At 33.7% G+C, this 23,477-nt stretch overlaps 1 protein-coding gene across 1 annotated transcript in view; it reads left to right on the top strand.

The window, feature by feature from the left end:
- The first annotated feature begins 6 nt into the window (after positions 1-6).
- The window catches only part of LOC108903404, a 50,164-nt gene continuing 26,693 nt past the window's right edge, over positions 7-23,477 (top strand). The window contains exons 1-8 of the mRNA XM_018705569.1: positions 7-12; positions 427-702; positions 756-1,111; positions 1,166-1,289; positions 1,383-1,616; positions 1,685-1,935; positions 2,074-2,320; positions 14,810-15,105. Of these exons, the coding sequence (XP_018561085.1) occupies positions 7-12; positions 427-702; positions 756-1,111; positions 1,166-1,289; positions 1,383-1,616; positions 1,685-1,935; positions 2,074-2,320; positions 14,810-15,105 (1,790 nt within the window). The remainder of the gene's footprint in view (positions 13-426; positions 703-755; positions 1,112-1,165; positions 1,290-1,382; positions 1,617-1,684; positions 1,936-2,073; positions 2,321-14,809; positions 15,106-23,477) is intronic.

Genomic DNA, 23,477 nt, shown 5'->3' with positions numbered 1-23,477 from the left:
TTAAATATGGACGTGGGTAAATTGTACTAATGACTTCATGTTTTGCTCCTCAAAATACTACGAAAATGATATATTTGGACAAAATTTAGGAAAAAAATTAGTTTTGACCCTTATTTGGGCGTTTTTACCCAAAAATGTCACTTTTCTCCAAAATTCACCGACAAGTGATGAATTTTAACTACAGGATCGTGTCTTTCTATATTCGATTTAAATGTTACAAATATTATTGCTTATAAATACGCTCTCATTTTATTGATGCGCTTGAATGTGAAATCGCACTGCACAGCATATTCGTCCAAAGCTAGAGCATATCTTATGTAAACCAGCAAATTCAGCTGAGCGGAAATCGTAAGACGCGCACAGCACACTCCATTTCGATCTGAGTTTAAAAGTAGGCTTGAATTTTGTCTGGCGAATTTCTTCTAGGGTTCCGTTTTGGACGAACTGAACTACCTCAAAAAGCTGGGATTCAACAAGAAGAACGAGGACGAGATATGGAACAAGTTCTGCGTGAATTGCGACGCGGGCGATCACGAGAAGGGCGACATCAAGGCCCCCCAGAAATTTTCCTCGCACCCCAAACGGCTCTGTTCGGAGACCGACGCCTCGGTCGCCTCGTCGCGACGCACCAGCGTATCTTCGAAAAGTTCCGACGCGAGCTTGAACCTGAAACGGATCAACTTCATTTACGAGCAGAATAAGGTGAGAATCGCGATGAACTAGTGTTAGTCGGCGGTACCTATAATTTTTTGTAGGCCAAGATACAAAACGCCCGGAAGAACTTGACGCAAACCGGAAAGAACGTCACGTACAAGCTGGACCTTGGGATGGGCGACAGCTGCGAGGTGACGCCGCGGAACCGCGACGACAATATTATAACTTACTACGACAGCGGGGAAAAATTCGCAGGGGTTGGGGAAATGAAAGAAAAGGAGGACTCGTCGTCTATCCCGGACAAATTAAAAGTACCGTCCGTCTCGAATTCCGAAAGGGATTTCGAGAAGATCCCGTCGTCCCTGTGCTCGTACAGGAATATCGTCACCGATTCGATTTTTGAGAAAAAGTTCAGGACTTTCATCGAAAAGAGTCTCCACACCATAACGGATATAAGGTAAGGTAGGACACGCTCTAGTATATTCTTTTATGGTGGTGGTGAATGTTTCAGGTCTTTACTAGAAGGCGGCGCAAATCCTCCTGATGGAGACGAGGACGAGTCTAGGAGGATTGTACGAGTTAAGGAGTTCTCAAATAGATTTTCAAGGAACTATTTGTATCCGTTAGCCCGTCAGGTATAACACTTGCTCGGTCAATGTAATACTTAACGGTTTTTGCAATCCGCCTCGTCGGGAGTTTGAAAAAAACATGATTCTAACGCTTTCCAGCTGGAGGAGCTGATCCAGATGTCGCCGCGCAACCCCACCTTCAACCAGAAGCTGCTCTCCTCGTACCAGATCATCCTGAACGGCCTGCAGGCGTACCACAGCCACTTCCCCACCTCCACCGGCCTGTGCTCCTCCGACAGGCTGAAGATGCTGTTGGCGCACTCGGTGCAACTGTGCCACATCCATTCCAAAGTCATCAGACGCCCCGACGACGTGGACAACGATTTCATTAACGTAAGTAGAGAAAATGTCGATTGTCCCGCTGTAGAGTCTGGGACGGACATTTCGTCGTTATTTTGCAGACGTTCAAGGCCAACGCCGAGCTGACCTTGCAAAAGGTCGACGAGCGCTTCAGCGCCAAACTCCCAGACGGCAAGCAGAAGCCCGACCCGCCGAAGGCCAGCGCCAAGCGGGCCGGGAATGCGAAAATTTCTAGCAACAAATCCAGGAAGGGCAGCCTAGAGACCAGACTGTCCATGTACAACGTCCCCGCCAGCAACTTCAGGAAGGACCAGCACTGGAAGAAGATGATGGAGCTGTGGGCCAAGAAGCGGTAGGTGGTTTGAGCAATTTTCTTCTTCTTCTTCTATTTACAGCTGGCTAGTAGTTCTCCTACTAAAACAAACCGCCGCACTTTATTTTTAAAGCGTAAATTTTCCGTTATTCTAATGATGGTGCGAAACTATCGTAGGACGAACGTGAAATCCCGCTACAAGACGGCGACGTACCGCCACAGGCCCCCGGTAGAGAAGAAGTCCCCGGAGTCGCTGCCCAGCAAGTGCAAGCTGTTCGCTAAGAAATCCTCCATGATATTGAAGCGGACCCCGCTGACGACGCCCGTCGACGAGGACAACATCACCACCATGGTTCAGATGGAGGGAGGCAGGAGTAAGGGGGAGGTCGTGGGCTCAGGGTGCAAGGGCGAAAAATCTACGGAGGTGAGTCAGTTTTTTCATTTTAGCATCGATGCGTGAATGGTTGCATACCGACGGACTTCGGTTTAATGTTTTATACATATATTTCATCTACATTTTTTTTTTCTTACAAATCGAGCCTGTTAGGGATTTTTCCCGTTTGTTATTTATTTGATCGAAGTAAAATGAAACTACTGAAATTACTGATCTATCTGTTAGACATGTGCAATTCTAATAATGTTCGAAATTACCCCAAAAGTTACTGTGACATCTAATCTCACGACCTGTGACAATTATTGCGAAAGTTTACTTGCCCAATTTCAGCCATTTTCGGGTTTTTCGTATTCCCCGAGGGGACAGGCAAAAAATAGTTAAGAATGATGTTTGAAATACTCGAAAGTCTTTTTTATATGCAAACAATTTGTATTTCTGTAAAATAATTTTTCATTCAAATTTTTCTCGTACAATTTAGTGATATCCCATATTTTTTCACAGCTTCCCGTGTTTGAAATTACTTCAGAAATTATTGCCACATCTAATCTTTTAACTTGCGACACAGATTGCAAAAGTTTTGGAATTAGACAAAAAATTGTAAAAATCAGTTTTTGAAAAATTGAACGCCCTTTTTTACATGAACAATTTTTAGTTCTTTACAGAAATCGTTCATTTACTTTTTTTTAATTCAGTGGCTCTTGCCATATTTTTCTGCAATTTCCCTTGTTTAAAGTTTTCTTCAGAAATATTGGACATTTTTAATCTCATGATTTGTGACACTTATTGCGAAAGTTGACTTTGCCCAGGTTGGGCCAATTTCAACAATTTTTGTTTTTTTTTCGTATTTTTTAAAGAATTTAGACAAAATGTAGTTAAAAATCGATGTTTGAAATACTTGGAACATTTTTTTTATATGAAATTATTTTTTTTTAAATAACCTGACATATGCCATAGTTTTCTACAACCTAAATTTTTTTCTGAATTTATAGCAACATCTAATCTCACGACTTATGACATTTATTGCGAAAGTTGGTTTGTCCAAGTTTGGTCAATTTCACATTTGGGAATTTAAATCGATTTTTGAATTGAACACTTTTTTTACTTGAACATTTTTTATTTCTTTACAGAAATCTTTCATATACTTTTTTTTTTTCTAAAGTTCAGTGGCTCATGCAATATTTTTCCGCAATTTCCCGTGTTTAAAGTTAAATCTTAAATTATTGCACATCTAATCTCATGACTTGTGATACTTATTGTCCAGGTCGGGTCAATTTTAACACTTTTTGTTTTTTTTTTCGTATTTTCTAAGAATTGAGACAAAAATAAATGTAGTTAAAAATCGATGTTTGAAATAATCGAACGTTTTTTTATGTGCGAAAATTATTTTTTTCTGAAAATAACCTTTTACTTAGTTTTTTCTCAGATCGCACTGGCAGATATTATATTTTCGTACAACTTACTATGTTGAAAAATATCTCAAAACTTAAGTTCGACAAAAAATAGTTCAAATTGAGAAATTGATGTCTTTTTCATATTTAAATATTTTCTATTTCTGTAAAAAAAAACTTTTTAGTTTCTTATTGCAACATGTCTCATGACTTATTGGCGAAAGTTGACTTGTCCAATGCCTTGAACCAATTTGGACACTTTTGAAAAAACATTTCTTTTATCCCTCGAACAAGTAGACAAACAAAGAGTAGTTTAAATCAATTTAACTCCTTTTTTTAAATGTCAAAATTTTTTATTTCTAGTTACGACGCGAATATATTTTTTTAAATGCATATTTTTTAGTTTTAAAATTCTAAGTCTGTCCGTTTCAGCAATATGCGTTTTTGTGAAAAGGCCTTACAGTAAAACATTTGGTGTTGCAATTCCTTGCGAGAGATGCTTGTCCAAAATATTTCAACATAACGTCTCTCAGACACTGTTCTCGCAAAAAAATTGAAGTCTACTTCCTGGAGACGGTCTTTTTCGTTTCGTTTTAACGGAAACTCTGGTGGTTTTGTGCTGTTAATCCTTTATTTGTAAAAGTTACGCAGAAGCCAAAAAATACCGTACAATTAGTGAGTGGATGGCGTGTAGAAAAATATTGAATATAATATATATATAATACACATATATAATATAAAGGATTACAATATCATAATTTTATGGGTCTAATATTAATAATATATAATATATAATAATAACAAATATAATAAAGTTGTGCGTGAAGCCAGGGGAGTGGGGCGAATTAACATTTGACGCAGTGCGGCTTGCCCCCCTCGACTTGGAATGACTGGTCTTTCATAATTGGTTTGGAGCATCTCTGGAAAAGAAAACAAAAATACAGGCGTTAATAGTAATACAGTTTTGCCGTACAGTTTTGACGAATCGGTTTTACAACTTTCAAATTTGAACCGACGCCAAAACTATTTTAAAAGGAAACAACACTTGGGCAGAACCAGGTTAATGTTTATTACATAAATGTTAATATTAAAAATGATGTACATAAACACGCCCGCGGTTATTAACGTTACTATTTATCCAAATTTATTGTTACGCTTTGGATTATGCCTTGGCGAATTTCCACCTGTTCGCTTAATTAGATAATTACCGGTTTTTGGCGAGGGCACTTTGTCAAATAATTACGCTGCATAAACCTACACATCGGTCGTCTAATTCACAATTAAGATACATTGAAATAACCTAATTGAACGGTGTTTGCTTGTCTATTTTTTATACAAACCATCAACGAAATAGTGTAAAAAATAGTGACTGTTGATGATTCTTTTGTTAAATATTTTCGACGGTACTGCCATCTGGCGTAGCGTGTTACAGAGATCTCTGAAAATATCATTATTTTCCAAATTTTAACATCACTGATTAAAATTTTAAAAATGGCGGCACTGCTACACATTATACAGAACGTTATGGAGTCTCATCTAACACTTTCCCATTTTGGCATCACTTAAAAAGTTATACAGTCGCTTTTAGTTAAAGGTAGAAGTAATGTCCTTTTAAATTTTCTCACACATTTTTTTTAGTGTTACACAAAAGCCTTTTTTCTCCTTAGACTTTATTTATTCTTAAAAAAAATTCGAAAAAAACTTGTATCTATATATAAACTTTTTACATCTCATTAAATTTTGGTGTCTTCCTCAGTTTTCTCATAAGTAAATTATACTTTTAATATTTCAGGCATTCAACAGACAATGGTTAAGCGTGCATTATTCTGATTGACATTTGCAACTTGCCCATATTTTTTAAATGTCTGGAATTGATTCATAGCCTTCTATTACCATTTATTGAAAACATTACATATCCCTAAGGGGTTGCTAATCAATAATTAAGTATTAAAGTTTGGAGCGCGAAATAAATATTTTAAACGGGTGTTTACTGGCGCGCTAATTCGTGACGTCATTTAGTGCGTTGCAGAATTTACGGCTAACAAGTAACAAGAGTCTAGACTCTTGCCAAACTCACTGTCCTCACTTTAAATAAAAAGATGAAACTTATTTTATACGTAATCAGAACAACACTATTAAGAAAATATTTTAAAGATAAAAGTTATCGTCTTTTTATTTAAAAAAAAAAGAAAAAACCGGAATTTTGTATGATATACTTAACAAATGTTGCTAAATATGTAGTTAAAGTTTATAAAACATTTTTTTTCTCTTTAATTTTAATAAAAATAAAAAATATGAAAAGTTGAAGACAAATTACTTCTACCGCCACATAAAAAGGGCTGTTAGCTTTTTAGGGAGATATTTGCTAAAAAATTTAATATAAAACACCTTCCATAAAATTAAACAGAGATTCCACCATTTATTTTTTTTTCAACCATTTCCGGAACTGCGACAGTGAAAACGGCTTCAATGTACAGAGTGATTAAGTCATAATGTCATAAATTGTAAATTGTGTAAAGCCTAATAAAGACAATATCGAAAAAAAAAATTGATAGACCTTTTAAAAGTGAATTACCCCTTAATTCTGACTAACCCGGCGCCCCACTTTGCACCTTTCTGAGCGTTCGAACATTGAAGAGAAACAGCGGATTTCCTCAATCGTCTTGAATTTTGCAAATGGTTTCAAAATCAAAGTGCAACTGATCCCAACTTTATTAACAAAGTGCTGTGGATGAATGAGTATTTTTTTAGCCTTAACTGGCATTTTAAATACGTGGGTACCATACTACTCTTTGAAAAGCAATAAGTCACTATGTACCTATACGTACAACAAATTGAATAATTAATAGACCATAATACTAAAAACTCATTTTTCAATTATAAAACCTAGTAAAAACGTTAACAATACTGAAAATAATAAATTGTAATACATAACTTAACATTCGAAAACAATTATTCTCCATATTTGTTTTTATTAACAAATAAATAATACCTGTTAATATTTAAAATGTAAAAAAATATCTTGTTCATTCATGCGTCTAGGTAAAAAGATCTGTTTACTCACTGTCGTTCCCTACGTATTAAAAACGCAATAAAAACTAGGTTAGTGACCGAATAATACGGTAGATCATGATTCACTCTCAATAAACCTTTATGCGTGGCAGCAGTCAGGAGCGGTTCAAAAAGGGTTTAAAATCATGATTTGAAATATATTTTTTTCAGCCTAAATACGTATTTTAAATTTTTTCTAATCGCGTACCTATTCATATTTTACCCATTCTTCCTTATCTTTCCTTAAAATTAATGACATTATGACTGAATCACTTGAAGTACAGTAAGGTACCTATATTTCTAAAATTACTGTTAAAATTTAACTACTTTGTTAGAATCTTTGATTGACTTTCCTTTATACATTCTTTCTTAATAACAAAATCTGTAATAGATTAAAATTTGTTAATTAAATTAACCCTCGAAGGTCACACTAGTGCGAATTCGCACCACCGTTTTTTTGAACAGCTGGCATTTCTAAGGTGGCAGTTGCTTCCTTCTATAGCCCAAACAGTTGAGCCGTACCATAGCCTCAGTCTGTTATTATCGGCCAAACTAGAGAATCTGAAAAGTCCGATCGGTGCGAATTCGCACTAGTGTGACTTTAGTGCGGGCAAAAGTGTGGCTGAATTTATATCAGATAATCTAGAAATAAAGTCGATTGAAATGCAAATTTCCGATTGTTTTCACTTCATTTTACGTGTCGACTAGAACTTTGTTTATTTATTGTTAATAATTTTTCAAACATTTTCTTTTTCATCGATAATTTAATTGGGACATATATTTGCCATTATTTATGAATAATATTGTTTAAATTAATATTTTTATACAAAAAAGTGCAAAATAAACGTCAATTTACAGAAAATGAGCCAAAAATCATAACTTCAAAAAATGCCTATATTTGAGACACCATGAAAAATCGATAATTTAATAAAAAAAAAAGTAATTTTTCGAAAAATGTTTTTTTCTCAATCGCAATTTTTACTAACAAATAAATTTTTTTTCAAAGCTAATTATACCATTCGATTTCTTGGAAAATTTTACCCCAGTTTTGATATAAATACGCCGTTTTCGTTAACAAAAGCTGTCAAAATCCCAATTCGCACTAGTGTGACCTTTGAAAGTTAACGATATTTGCCGCATAGAATTTCATCGCGAAAAAAGAAATTCGTATAAATTTCTTTTTACTTACGGAGCATCTGAAGCACATCTGGTGCCACTTGCCGTCGAGGGCGACGATAGCCTTGTCGGGGATGGGCTTGCCGCAGCCCTTGCACCTGTCCGCGTGTTTGGAGACGTAGCACTTCTGGCAGTAGGGCACGCCGCCGACGTCCATGAACTGGGTGCCGATCAGCTTACTCTTGCAGTCGTTGCAGAGGAAGTGGTCCTCGTGCCAGTTGGCGCCCATCGCCTGGACGCATTTCTAACGGGAAGAAAAAAAAAAACATCGAGTTAGTATTTTTCAATCGGTATCTCCCCGGTATCGCGCACACTCTGCGTTAAGGCGGACTTACATCCATGATCGGCTGGTCGCAAGCGTGGCATGTCTTAGCGAAAAGCTTTACGTGGCAAGGCGTGCAATAAGGCTGGTCTTCGTTAGTGTGGAACCGGCTCTCGGTGATGGGTTTCTTGCACTCGTTGCAGATGAAGTGGTCCGGGTGCCAGGTCTTACCTAGGGCCGTTAGGACCTGGAATAAAACTGTTAGTCGAGCCACACGCAGCTCACGAACGTCGCGTTCGTGTTTATTATTCGCCAATCAAATAAAAGTAACAAACGTTAGTCGTATTAATTCAAATAAAAAAAATGTACACTTAATCGGGCAAACGAAAAGGTACTCACTCCGCCTTTGATGACTTCCTTGCATTGGTTGCAGGTCTTTGGTTCCGTTGATGCTGCGGTGCTCTGTAAAATAAAAGAAAAACAATTATACAAATATGTTACTCTCGAATGGGGGCAATTCGCATGAAAATTTAATTTATTTCAGGACCGATAACAACTAACAGTGGTAAAAACTGGTCCTGTCTCTGTCATTGATCTATTCGATCGCACTATATGACGTCACGAATTAGCGCGGCAACAAACCACCTTTTTTTAATAAGAGATTTCTAATTTTACTTCCGAGATTAAATAATTTCTAGATATTTAAAAAATATATGCAAGTTGCCCATTCACGAAAAAACGAATGCATGCATCACAGGGTGTAACTTTAAGTGGGGTCAGTCAAATAGTCGAATTATAAATAGTTTTTTAAACTGCGCTTTAATACTTGTGTACGCCGTCACTGTAATATTCATGTATTACAAATACATGAATTGTAGGCAACCAACAGTGCATGTGAAGGGAGATAGTGCCGGTAAACGGTGACGAAGCGAAGGGCGTCAGTTGTTCCGCATTTGGAGACAGTACAACTGTGAATTTTGGATGTTGTTCATCGTATATTTGCAATTTTTTTAATTGGATTTTTTTTTTGTTTTAATGCAATTAAAACTTTCCAAATTCTAACGTCAACTAGTTTGCAGGTTGCAGGTGTTTTTCCGTAAACTCGTAAAGCGTCATATATTTTAATTATAAATGCATGCAGGTTTATTTATGAGACTTTAAATCAGCTATGATAGTTTTACAGTCTTTTAATATTTGAGTTTATTTTCGCGACGTTGCATGTGCCACAAATATTTACTAAATCTAAAATGAGACGGTAAAAGTTTGTAGGTAATCGGAACTTTATTATTAAAGGTCCAATTTTAGAGTGAGAAAAAAGAAAAAAGGAATAAGAAAATGTTCAAAAAATTAGTGCAATAACAAAAAATTGTTCATACATATACTGGATGTAACACAGCGTGTCGAGAATGTTCAAATGTTTACATTCTAGGGTTTTTAGTGATAGTTTCTCTTAGAGCTATCAAATTTTGGGGTTTTTCATTTAAATATGTCCTATGTAATATTAAGTTAAATTTAAAATCGCTTGGATCAAATAAATGACCATTAACAACGTTTACTCCCCTTTTTCATGGATATACAGGGTCATTTGTAGATTTAGACCAAAAATTCTTTTCGGTGCAATATTTGAACGGGTTCTTCAAATTGTATATTTTTATTTGGCGAAACTATACAGGGTGATTCACAAATGGTGACTAAAAATGAAACCTCGTAAGGCTTTCCTATAAAGTTTTTATCTAGGACGCTTCGCTAAAAAGATACAGGGTGTTCAACTTACAAAAATATTTTTAATATTTTTAAATAATTTAAAAACTAGTAAGTAAACATTGTCTAAAATCTGAGGGCTTTTCCTAAAATTTACATGTTCCAGTGGCGGAGGTACAGGGTATCGGTGGCATATTTTTCTAAATTAAATAGTACGCCATTGCTTTAAGGTAACAACCATGATATTTTCGGATTCGTCTTTCAATTTTCTATAAATTACTACTCTCTTATGTTTTTCGAAGAAAGCATGATTTTCGAGTAAAACTTAAAAAACAACTGAAATCTCATACTTAAATGACATGACCAGTACTAATCATTCGGTTATTTATTGGAATAAAGAAATAAATAACATTAGTCATAATTTTAATGATTTTATTTTAGTAAATGCCTCAATTTCCACGAACACAGGCCTGACATCTTTTTAGTAACGAAAATGTAATTTGTTCGAAATTTATTGTTGCTTGAATCTGATGAAAAGCATTATTTATTCTTTCTTCTAACTGCTCAGGTGTATTAATTTGTTCACTGTATACCAGCCGTTTAACAGCACCCCACAAAAAGAAATCCAGTGGGTTGAAGTCTGGTGTTTTCAGTTCGTTTTTTAAGTTTTACTCGAAAATCAGGCTTTTTTCGAAAAACATAAGAGTAGTAATTTGTAGAAAATTGAAAAACGAATTCGAAAATATCATGATTGTTACCGTAAAGCAGTGGCGTACTATTTTATTTAGAAAAATATGCCACCGATACCCTGTATCTCCGCCACTGGAGCATGTAAATTTGAGGAAAAGCCCTCAGGTTTTGGACAGAGTTTACATGAATACATGCGCCCAATTTCAAATTATTTCACTTAATGGTTTTTAAATTATTTAAAACAATTTAAAATATTTTTTGAAGTTTAACACCCTGTATCTTTTTAACGAAGCGTCCTAGATGGAAACTTATAGGAAATACTCTCCTTAAAATTCACCAAAGAATACGAGGTTTTATTTTTGGTCACCATTTGAGAATCACCCTGTATATTGCGTCATAAAAAATTAATTAGGAGGGTTCATATAAAAAAATTCGCCCTGTATACGATTTGTTTTAATGTAATAAGGAATGTTAAAAGTAGACAAATGGGTAAGGAAATGTGTATATTATTTTGTCACACTTTTGTTAACTTTTTTAAAAATAAATTTTTACTAAAACTAAAAATTCAGCATAAAATATTAGTTCTTGCATCATTTACATTAATTTTGTCATTCTGTCTAATTTCCAGGTCAGTCTGTAATAATTTTAATTTTTTTAATTATTAACTACAAAAAGTCTAAAAATTTCATGTTTTTTTTTAAATTTTTTCATATGTCTGAATTTACGAAATAAATTTGTATGTACGATAAGGAAAAACTGTAAAACAAAATTTAAAAACTAAAACCACAAAACAAGACGAAAACAGAAACCTAAGAAAAACCAAAGAACTAATTATTAAAGAAAATCTCGGTACTTTTTTGTTTTCTTGTGCTTGTTTTCCAGCACTTGTGGTTAACAATTTTGTTTTTTATTGTTTTCTCAATTTGTTTTGTCCTGCAAAGTTTTAGTCTTGAATTTTTTGGGGTTTTCCGTTATCATCCATACTAATTTATTTTGTAAACTCATAAACGTATGGGGCAATTTAAAATAATTTTTTTTTTCTTTTTTTTGAATTGTTTTATTGCGCATCCATTTTTTTAAACATTAAGGATTAATGCTCTGGAAATTAATCGAAATGACAGTATTAATGTAAATGATTTTCGATTGAAAGTGTTTGCTTTTGATCAAATGCTGAATTTTCAGTTTTAATAAACATTGACTATTTGCAAACATTTCAACAAAAGTGTGACAAATATGTCAAATACATATTATGCAGCTTTCCTTATTTGTCTCCTTTTAAAAATCCCAGTTGCATTAAAAAATATCGCATACAGAGTGAATTTTCGATATGAAATCTTCTAATAATTAAATATTTAATTTTATTATAATTTTCGAGGATTTTATCAATATTAATACAAACTTCGGCATTTCAATGTAAAATGTAATCGTAGCAATTATCAGTGGAACTTGGAACCTTTTGAGAATCTCGTTAACTTATATCAGTAAACACTGAACAGATGCATTATACGAGTACAAGGAACATAATTATCTTAAAGTGGTTCTGAAACTCTATTAATTTCACTTCACTTCAAATTAATAATTTCGGTATTTTTAAATCATATGTTAATCACGATTCTTATCTATTTTAATACTCTTTCCTGGACAAGTAAACAATTCTTATTACGGTCCTGGATAGCGCTTCTCCGTCCAAGGACACCGAAAACTGCTGATTGATATCAAAGGGCTGACAACGGAATGTTTTGCATATGCTTGTAGACTAGGCGGTATCTGTTTTGGTTTGGGTGAATGGTGAATCGTATATCCACGGAGATTTTTGGCTTTTTGGCTTTCAAATATCACTAGAAATTAAAATTTTTCTAGGCGCATAAAAAAACGTGGGCCTAACTTTTGGCGGCACAATATGTTAAAAAAAATTCGAAAAATGTCATATTTTTCTTCCTATTTAATTATGTATCTTTTCAAGAGTTGGTTTTAGGCGAAAATGGAAGAGGAAAAAATGTTTGTAATTAAATTTAACAAAATATGACTAGTTACAAATCGAATGAATCATGATTATTATTGTAAAAATCGAAAAAATCGCCAAAACTGGGGTTAAAAAACATTACTTTTTAGGGATTTTTTTTGGGGATTTTAAGTTGGATATAGGACTTTCATACTTGACTCAAGAAAAGTTCATGTTATGTAGAATCATCATACCAAATTTCATCAAAATCGGTTCTATAGATTTTGCATAATAATTTTGAAATCCGGATTTTGAAAATAAATTTGCAAATTTTCAAAATTTTGCACAGCAAAACCCAAGGCCCTTAGATACTTGAAAATTTAATCACATATAGAAGAGCTCTCAAGCTTTCAAGCGCCTTTTGAAAAATTCGAATCCGTCAATTAGGAGAACTCTGGCGCTTGTTTAAACAGTGGTCGAATGTTTGTATTTATAAACAATTAGAATAATTTTGTGAATATTCAATCAAATCAAATTTTTCAAAGCTGGTTTTAAAAGTTATTGGAAAGACGCTTCTTTAAAAAAAAAACAGATCGGTTGGTCAATTAGTTATAGCCGATCAAAGTTAACCGTAATTTACAGTAAATCCGGGACTAATTTTTCGAAAAATACCTTTGGTATTCCGAGTTCTTACCAGGTCTAAGTTTGCAATACTTTTCTTCATTGGCAACCTACTTTAAAACGCGTTTAAAGTTATTTATGCAAGCGAGAAATTCAAGAAAATCGTACGGGTGGTGGTGGTGGGGGAAGCAGAGAGCGCGGCCGCTTCGGCCTGCTCGAAATTGAATCGGCGAGTTCAAAACCGCGACGCGCTTAAAAATTTTTAATATCTCAGTTTTTAGAGGTCCAATTTTGATGATTTTTTTAAATCGATGTCTCTCGATTTAAAAAAAAACAATTAGCGTATTTTAAAATGCCTATCGTTAATAATAATTATTGGTCTTTCAACAGTCCGATAATTATTTATCTTTAAACTTCCTTTAATTATCAACTTTATTTTTTTATTGTATCAAAGGTAAGTGCATAAACTTATATACTGTTTATCAAAGATCAAAAACAAATTTATTTAAATATTTTAAAATTGTTTAAACAACAATTATTTTAAAAATGTGTCGAAAATTAGTAATTAATTAATGATTTAAACATTATTTCTTTTGAGATTAAAGTATAATTAAAATATTATTTACTGTTTAAAATATAAGCAAATGAGAAATTAACTCATTATATTACAAAAATACAAAATTATAGTACAAAAATTCGACCAATGCTTAAACAAGCGGCAGAGCTCTCCTAATTGACGGATTCGAATTTTTCAAAAAGCGTTTGAAAGCTTGAGAGCCCTTCTATATGTGATTAAATTTTCAAGTATTTAAGGGCCTTGGTTTTTGCTGCGCAAAATTTAGAAAATTTGTAAAATTTTCAAAATCTCGATTGCAAAATTATTATGCACAATCTGTCGACCCGATTTTGATGACATTTGGTGTGTTGATTCTACATAACATGAACTTTTCCTGAGTCAAGTATGAAGGTCCTATACCCAACTTAAAGACCCCAAAAAAATTCCCTAAAAAATAATGTTGTTTAACCCCATTTTTGGCGATTTTTTCGATTTTTACAATAATAATCAAAATTCATTCGATTTGTACTAGTCATATTCTGTAAAAAATTTAATTACAAACATTTTTTTCCTCTTCCATTTTCGCCTAAAATCAACTCTTGAAAAGATACATAATTAAATAGGAAGAAAAACATGACATTTTTCGAAGTTTTTAAACATATTGTGTCGCCAAAAGTTAAGCCCACGTTTTTTTTATGCGCATAGAAAAAAAAAACTTCATTTCTAGTAATATTTTAAAGCCAAAAAGCCAAAAATCTCCGAGGATATAGGATTCACCCAAATATGGGCGATTGTATTTGTAAATTGTAGCGATATAACTAGAAGTAGGTATATCCGAAAAATTAAAAAAAAAAATTAGCGTACAATTAATATTCTTCGCGAAATATTTGGATTAGAACTAAAATTTGGCCACATACCATCGTATCGAAAAGGAAAGTTTCCCAGTAAAACGCACCCCACACTGTTCAATTGACTACCAAAATCCTTCAACTGACGTTCACGTGTACCGACTGACAAGCGTCCCCTCTGACGACGGGGCCTCAGCGGCGGCCATGGCAACCACCGCCTGCCGGCCTACCCGTTTCCTTCCCAGAAAAAAAATTCTATATCGACCGACGCGTTCTATTTCCAGCCCGCTGCAGCCGTTGCGGATCACGAAGGCATCGTGGTGAAGCTGCTCCAGCTGGTACTGGATAACAATCGCGGAAGGACGAGCTGCGGCGGTACGGCCGAGGATGGCGCCGCCAAGGTCGCGGATATATTGGAACGGCTCAAGGCCGGGGGGGACGTGGAGGTGTTGCGGAAGGTGCTGGAGGCGGTGCAGAACGGCGGCGAGGAGAAGGCCGGCGAGGGAGACGAACAGCTGAGGCTGCAGATCGTCGGGAACCAGGCGGACGCGGGGGAGGCGCCGCCGAAGAGGAGGAAAGAGTGAGTGTTGTTTGTTTTGCAATTTTTTTAGCGTGTAAGTTTGTTGCTGCGGTGAATTTTAGAGGGAGCCGCGCTATTTCCCACAGAAGTGTGTTTTCTACAGCGTTGCCAGTTTTTTTTCGGGCAAAGCGGGAGTTTGAAACCTTTTGAATAAAAAGCGAAGTTAACCCAAAAAATTCATAAAAGTCAAAAAAACGGTTTTTCCCTAATAAAAAAAAACTTGAAGTCCAATCGAAAAAAGTTAAATGAGAAAGTTGTGACTATTAAAAAAACTATCGAATCGTATTTTTAAATATATAGATTGCTATATTACCTTTCGAGATATATCGACAAAACCGTCAAAAATCGACTTTTTTTTTGCTGTATCTCTTGCAAATTAAGATTTTGAAACTTGGTACTTGCTGTAAATGTAGCCCTCGGCAAACAAATAAAATGCATTTCTTTTAAATTAAAAAATATTACAAATTTTTCGAATTATATCGATTTTTCGAAAAAAAGGTCGTCTCGAAAATCGGCTCTTCTTGCTCGACAAATGATCGTTGAAAAACGTATCTGGACTCATTTTTTTCCTTAAGAGTTGTACTTTCATGTTAAAAAAAGAGTTATAACGATTTTATTCATTTAAAGTGCCCAAAAATGATTTTGAAAAAACTAAAAACTTTTTATTATTATTTAAAAAAATAGGATGTATCTGCGTCAGCGGTTGCAAAAATAAAATCTGCGATTGTAAAAAAAAAACAAGAGGTGAGAGAATTTTAGAATAAAGCAAAATTACATTTTTCAAAAGTAATTAATTATGCTTTTGAGGCCGTTGTAAACGTCATATTTTGGTTTATCTCGAGCTACCCCATTTTAAGTACAAAAGGCTTTTTGTACGTGGTCCAGAAGTCGAGATAATGATTAAGAGCGCTTTTGAACGGGCGAATTTAGTTTTCGGTGCGGCCGAATAGCGTTACCCCCACTCCGCCGCACGCAACAGTTAGCTCCTTGGAGCATATTACTCCTAGAGGCAGCCATCAGTGCTGAGAAAGCGCAACTGGTGTGCGAGAGAGAAAGGAGAATACAAGGACATGCTATCTCTCTCACTCCGCGAGCTGGATTGGTCGGTGCGTGCTCCCCTCCATGCCAATGACCGAAAATTTTCAAAAGTATCCGGACCCCACCTAAATTTACTTGCCGACCCCTGCTCTAGGAGTATATGCTCGAAGGTTAGCTCGCGCCTGGCTCGTATCGTATGCTTCGGTTGGACGCACAATTAAAAATGCAGAAGTGGCTAAAATGAACCACAGTATTTTTTTTATTGAAAATATGTCCAACTTCAATTAAAAAAAAAAAATTAGTTCGGCTCCAGAATTCGCGTAAAAATGCAAACAATCAATTCCTGTAATAGACATTATCGAGAAATGGAAATCGAAAAAGATATTCAAGAAAAACACGGCCAAAAAATGTTTACTTTTTTCAAAGTCATTTTTGGTTACTTTAAATTAACAAAATCGTTATTACTCTTTTTTACCATGAAAGTACAACTCTTAAGAAAAAAAATGAGCCTTGATTCGTTTCTCTACCACTATTGGTCCAGCAAGAAGAGCCGATTTTCGAAATGACCTTCTTTTCGAAAAATCGATATAACTCGAAAAATTTTTAATATTTTTTAATTTAAAAAAATGGCACTTTTATTGCCTGCCGAGGGCTACATTTACAGCAAGTAACAAGTTTCAAAACCTTAATTTGTAAGAGATACAGCAAAAACAAGAAAAGTCGATTTTTGACGATTTTTTCGATATATCTCGAAAAGTAATATAGCAATCGATATATTTAAAAATATGAATCGATAGGTTTTTTAATGGCTACAACTTTCTCATTCAACTTTTTTCGATTGGAGTTCAAGTTTTTTTTATTAGCGAAATACTGTTTTTTTTACTTTTATGAATTTTTTAGGTTAACTTCGCTGTTTATGCGCTACAGGAAAAAAACGCTATCTTAGAATTTTTTTCCTGTATCACCATATTTTTTCTTTCCAGGTGGTATTTTTTGTAAATTTAACATTAGGCCGACATATTGATGGACTGATTTTTTGCTGATCTTGTTTTTAAGGTATAATAAAAGTACGTTTTTTTAGAGCTACAGCTTTGAGTATATAGTGATCCTTGTTAAATTTCGGGGAACTACAAATTATATGGACGCTACTGTGTAGTACTGTACTTGCAAGAAATGCGTACAAGTCGTCAGTACCAGAAATAATATTTTGATTTGATTTTATGTTTGTTATCGAATACGTCCCAGATCTCGAAATTTGCCAAAATTAACAAACTACTCGCCCAAACCGAAACTTGTAGGTTATTTTTACGCGTAAGGTGAATTTTGTCTTTTCTCACCTTATTACATGGCGGCCTTTCAAGAGCGGCGTTATTCCATTGCCAACGTTTTGTGTATTTTAATTTTACTTCGAATGAAAACTTTCTTATGATTTATTCACTGGCAGGCTACATTTATACTGGGCCAGATAATAATAAAGCTCGAAATTGTTTCAAATTTAATATTTTACAGCCGAATTCAAATCATTCATAGCTTTTTTTATTATGAAGAGTACAAGGTGATTCACTCTATTTTGACTTTTTCGTTTTTCGAATTTAAAAAAGTGTGAAATACAAAAGTTGCACGATTTTTTATGAAGTTTTCTAAAATGATAGTCTAAAAGGAAATGAAGTCCAAACAAAATGGCCGCGGATGATAACTTTGTTAATTTAAATGGAACACCCTGTATATTTTTACATATTTGGATAGAACGTTCCCTGTCGAGTTTTTATAAAGTTGTAGCCACCAGTATAGTAGTACTTAAAAAATACTAAAACTAAACTATGTTCTTAGAAAACAACATGTACCTAGAGTTTCGAGGTTGGTTTTTCTCGTACAGTGTTGACATTTAAAATAATATTTCACATTCAGGTATTTAAATATTTCTAAACATCTATTTTTGTATTTACACCGATTAAACTTTGGCTCTATTGATATATACAGGGTGTATAGTCTTTCCGATGTCAGTTGAACATGTATAAAAACGCCTAGCAATAAAATTTAATGAATTTCATAATGTAATGTGTAGAAAATGTCTTTATATGTTCATTTGGCCAACAACATATTTTAATTATTTATGTCCTCAAACAATGTTATTATATTGATGGTAAATTTCGTTTTGTTCCGTTTCAAAAGGTCTCCAAAATGCCATGTTGTAATAATATTATTTCTCCCTTTCGCAATTGTAATATCAATGATTAATAGAAGGTGCCTATAATAAATTAAAATTACCTGAATCACGCCAAATTCCGCATTGCTGCACTGCACTGCTAGGCAGTTTGTCGACCACTTGTCAACAACTGAGATTTATTGCCCAGTCGCCCAGTGCGGCTGTGTTTGTGCGCCGTTTGTCTGCGCGCGTCTTCTTCAACTGGGCGTATACATTTCTACCACCTCCACGTTTAGTTGGAATGGGAACAAGTTTTTCAAATATTTCAATAACGAGTTGCTGCGTCAGCGACCGAACCTATTACATACTGCGAACTTCTTGGTTCTTCAATTGAGATCGGAAAGACATATCATTGAAAACGGATTTTTCCATAAGTTTGATAATATCAAAAAAACACAACAAATTTTTCAAATAAAAGTTTCATCATCAATTTCCTCATATTTTAGGATTATTTTTCATTATACAGCGCGTTTCATTTCTCCTAAGCGTTACCTAACTTCATTTTTTCATATTAAACACCCTGTATATTATTGCATTTTATAATTTCTCGTTTAATTCAGGGCCCACTTTGATACACAGGTGTTGATGTACAGTTTCAGTGTTATTTATCGTTTTTTTTATACGGCGTTTGCAAAAATATAAAATATTTACAAAACTAAATGTTACACTTTTCATGACATGAAAAAATCATTTTAACAAATTATTTAATTTTTTTTTTTGAAAAATAATTTTAGAGTAATTTTTTATTTGTTCAACTTTTGTGACGTGTCATTAAAAAGTTTAAAAAGTAATAACTAAAAAATGACAGGTTTTTCGAATAAAATTAAATAGAAATTTTGTTCAGCGGCGTCGAGATTTTTAGGTTTTCAGTGGCTCATTATTTTTTTAAATTCTATCGTTAATCAGGAGACAATATGTAGTAGTCACCTGACTTCTTTCATGAATAGAAAAACAAGATAAATAATTTTCAAGCCCATCCGTGAACCACTGTTCACAAATGTATAAATTCGGTGAATTTTTACAATTAGTTGTGAGAAAGAAATAATTTTTTATTAATAATTAATTATTTATAATTTTACTGTACTTTGAATTATAATAATATAGCTTGTCTTTGAAGTGACTTTTTAGCATCGAACGAGAATTTTTGGAAAATATTTATACTCAATTTAAATATACAAGGCGTTTTTTCATTTTATTTTATCACACTTTCCAATTTTTCTTACATCTAAGGGTGCCTCAACTTCATATCAGGTTTATTTATATCACTTATGATGTCACTACGTCGGCACTTACCATGATTCGTTCCATTAATTCGCAAACAAACCACAATTATTATCGAGTGTACTGCCGCAAGCAAATCAAGAGGCGTTCGGGTTCTAACTGTGCCGGTTATTAAAAAATATATATATAGCGAACGTGCGCCTAATAAAACAATGCACAGTTAATTAGCGACGAATATCTAAATGGCGCTCATCGAAATCGTTCGTAGCTCATTGCGAAAATCATTTGCGTTGGTATATGGCCACGCGTTATTCGGCAATGTTTACGACAGGGAGGCTTTGAAAGCTGATAGATTCGACAATGGCCCGTAAGTAATGATAATGATGTTCCGCGTGATGAATTTCATGTACCGGGTTATTTTACTTTCGTGGATAAAAATCGATGCAGTGGGCCAAAGTTCTAAGAAAGTTTCTTGTGGTTTCAAACTGTACTAAGAAAACAAATTAAGATGAAGAGACGTATTCTTTTAAAAATTGTAAAGTTTGGAAATCGTGTTCGATAAAATTCTGTTTTTTTTTTTTTTGAGGCACCTTTTCGTACATCTGACGACGTTGATCCTGTTGCGCTCTGACCGCGAACGGCCTAACTTCTCCTTCTCCTTTTGTTCTTTGTATCTAATGATAAAACTATAATTAGTTCTTCAAATGAATAATTTAGACCGATCGAGGTGGTGGTGGAGGGTTGATTTGGGGGTGTTGAAAAGTGGTGAAAAATGGTATTATTGCGATTTCCGCCGAAAGTTTACTTTAAAAAAAGTATTTAATACAAAAGTTGTAGATCATGCAAAAATCTATCTTATATATATCTTATTTAACATAACCTCAAAATTTCCAAAAAAAAATGCCAAAAATCGTTTTTTCTTTTGTTTTTCGTTTTTTAATTTTCTTCTTTCTTTTTAATTCCGAAAAAATAATTTAGTATACCTTTCTGTCTCAAATAACATTTTTTTAGAAGTTTCGAGATATTCATTTTTTCCGGTCCGAAACAATTTTTTTTCAAAAAAAAATTCTGCTTAGAAAAATCATCGTACAGAGTTCTACCGGTGCTAATTTTGTTCGTTTTAACATAATTTTTGGTAAATTAAAAACACGTATAATCGCAATTCAAAAACATGCTTAAAAATGCAAAAAAAAATTATTTGACTTAGATGCTTATAGCAATGTTTATACTGTAGAAAAATAAAGTTTCGGGTCATACAATGAAACAATTTCTTTTGTATTTTTTTCCATACAATTGAGTGGTGTAATCAGTTTTTGAATTTTTAAAAAAATTAAACAAATTACCAACAATTACTGAAAAATTCATTGTTGCAAGTCATTCTTTGTATTTTTGAATTTTTGAGCATGTTTTTGAAAACAAGTGTTTCGGAGCGGAAAAAAATATATAGGTAGGTATCTCGCAAACTTCTTGATTTTTTTATCCAACAAAAATTGTGGTTATTTAAGACACAGAAAGGCATGCTTTCACCAAGTTTTGTCAAAATTAAATTATTTCTGTAGAAAAGAAATATAGCAAACGAAAAACAAAAGAAAAAACGATTTTCCGCATTTTTCTCGAAAATTTTGAGGTTATGTTAAAAAGTGATCTCTGATTTTTGCATGATCTACAACTTTTATATCAGATACTTTTTTTTGACGTCAACTTTCGCATACCATTTTTCACCCCTTTTCAACCCCCCAAATCAACCTTCCACCAACACAGCTCTCGCACTTCTTTTTGTACGTTTATTATTACTTTTATTATAAACTCCTTTGCCATTTCCGCTTGTAAAAGTCCAGGTAACAACTTTTTTTTTCTCTAAGAATAAAAATGCAATATGAACTCATTGTTTTTCAAAGGACATTTCTGAAATCACAGAAACAATTCATACAATTTTTTACCCTGTACATTTTTTTTGTGACCTTTTGTAAGCCATCGAAGATAATGTTATAGTTTTAGTGGCTCTCACTCAAATATAAGATGTAAAAAAAATAATTGTTAATTTTTTGTTCTGCATTTAACATTTAAGTGACAACCACTGAAAATATATCATATTGTAATCATCTTCAGTCATTTTCAAGAAAAACGCATTTCCCAAGATATACTCTATACTTGTTGAAATAATCACGATTATCCAGTTGCTAATACATACCCTGTTGTGATTTTTGTTTTGTGATTTTTCGAAAAGGATGTCTGACTTAAAACCTCCTTATCTCAAATTTCATCAATTTATAATATAATATACGGTTTGTCCAAGATAAGGATGGGATAGCATTAGGATCTAGGAAACGGTAAGAGATACGGGGTGGCTCAAATTAGAAAAAAGTTGTGTTTTTTTATACCTAACAATATGCCGTTTAGAAAGTTTTAAAATTCCGGGTAGTTCCGAAGATACCCGAAAAAACCGAAATTTTGCAAAATCGTTTTTTTTTTCTGGCTGTATTTGAAAATGAATTTAAAAATAAATTGCATATTTACAGTGCCACTTTTTACGCTCTATCCAATGGCGCCAACATTTTTGCAATCCGACGTTTCGTCTTCGAGGGGCCATCATGAGGTTAATTTTTTTAAATACGTTGCTATTTTTAGGACAAAATCTAGTCATTTTTAATTCTGAATTAGAGGATATTAATATTGTACCTAATCGCTTAAAAAGGTTTTTAGCTTGTTTTATTTATCATTTACACAATTTTTCCTGAGTACGGCTCTGAACGCTTTCAAAATATCTATTTCACCACAAAATATCCAACAATTTTTTTTAATCAATAATTTAAAAATGTTGTACATACCTAATAAAAAAATAATACGGATTTATGAAATGTTTTATTATTTCTAATTAGTATTGCTAATAGTAGTAAAAAAAATGTTGGAGATTTTGAAAGATATAGATATTTTGAAAGCGTTCAGAGCCGTACTCAGGAAAATCTTTTAATGATAGCTAAAATCCTTTTTAACTGATTACAGTAGTAATATCATCGAATTCGGAATAAAAAATCATTTTAGATTTTGTCATAAAAATAGCAGCGACGTATTTAAAAAAATTAACCTGATGATAGCCGCTCGAAGACGAAACGTCGGATTGCAAAAATGTTGACGCCAATGGATAAAGCGGAAAAAGTGGCACTGTAAATATGCAATTTATTTTAAAATTCGTTTTCAAATAAAGCCAGAAAAAAATTAAACGATTTTGCAAAATTTCGGCTTTTTCGGATGTCTCCGGAACTCCCCGGAATTTTAAACCTTTCTAAACGCCATATTGTTAGATATAAAAAAACACAACTTTTTTCTAATTTGAGCTACCCCGTATCTCTTACCGTTTACTATATCCGAATGATATCCCATCCTTATCTTGAACACACTGTATATAATTTTTTTATATAAGTTTGCTAACCTTGAAAACTTAAATTTACAAGTTCGGAAAACTGCTAATTTTTCACGGATTTTTAATAGTAATTTTTTTTCCACTGCAATATTTTGAATATCAGAACAATTGCTGCCCATTTTGCGTGAATTAATTTGACTCAGACAACATTTTAGACCATCGCCATCGGGACGTGTGATTTTTTTTGGGGCCGCCCTATAGATCTCTGTTCTGACACATCTTCTGTGACGAGCGCACCACTGATTCGCGATCTAATTCTATATTAAATAATACACCAGAATAACTCTACTGGAAATAAAAACACCGTAAAATCGCTCGAGTTTTATGTTTGATGATTCATAAAATATTATGTTGTGTATGTTGGCAAGGCGTTACGGCAGGCTCGATTGCTACCGATTTTGATAAATCACCGCTCACTTACATTTTGAACCGTTACGTTAAAATATGTAGTCGCTTGTTATTATACATCTGGGTATCGCGATTTTT

This window comes from Anoplophora glabripennis, unplaced genomic scaffold (genome assembly GCF_000390285.2).
Source record: "Anoplophora glabripennis isolate ALB-LARVAE unplaced genomic scaffold, Agla_2.0 scaffold82, whole genome shotgun sequence".
In the NCBI taxonomy this organism is placed as follows: domain Eukaryota; kingdom Metazoa; phylum Arthropoda; class Insecta; order Coleoptera; family Cerambycidae; genus Anoplophora; species Anoplophora glabripennis.
This window is presented reverse-complemented; position numbering and strand designations above follow the sequence as displayed.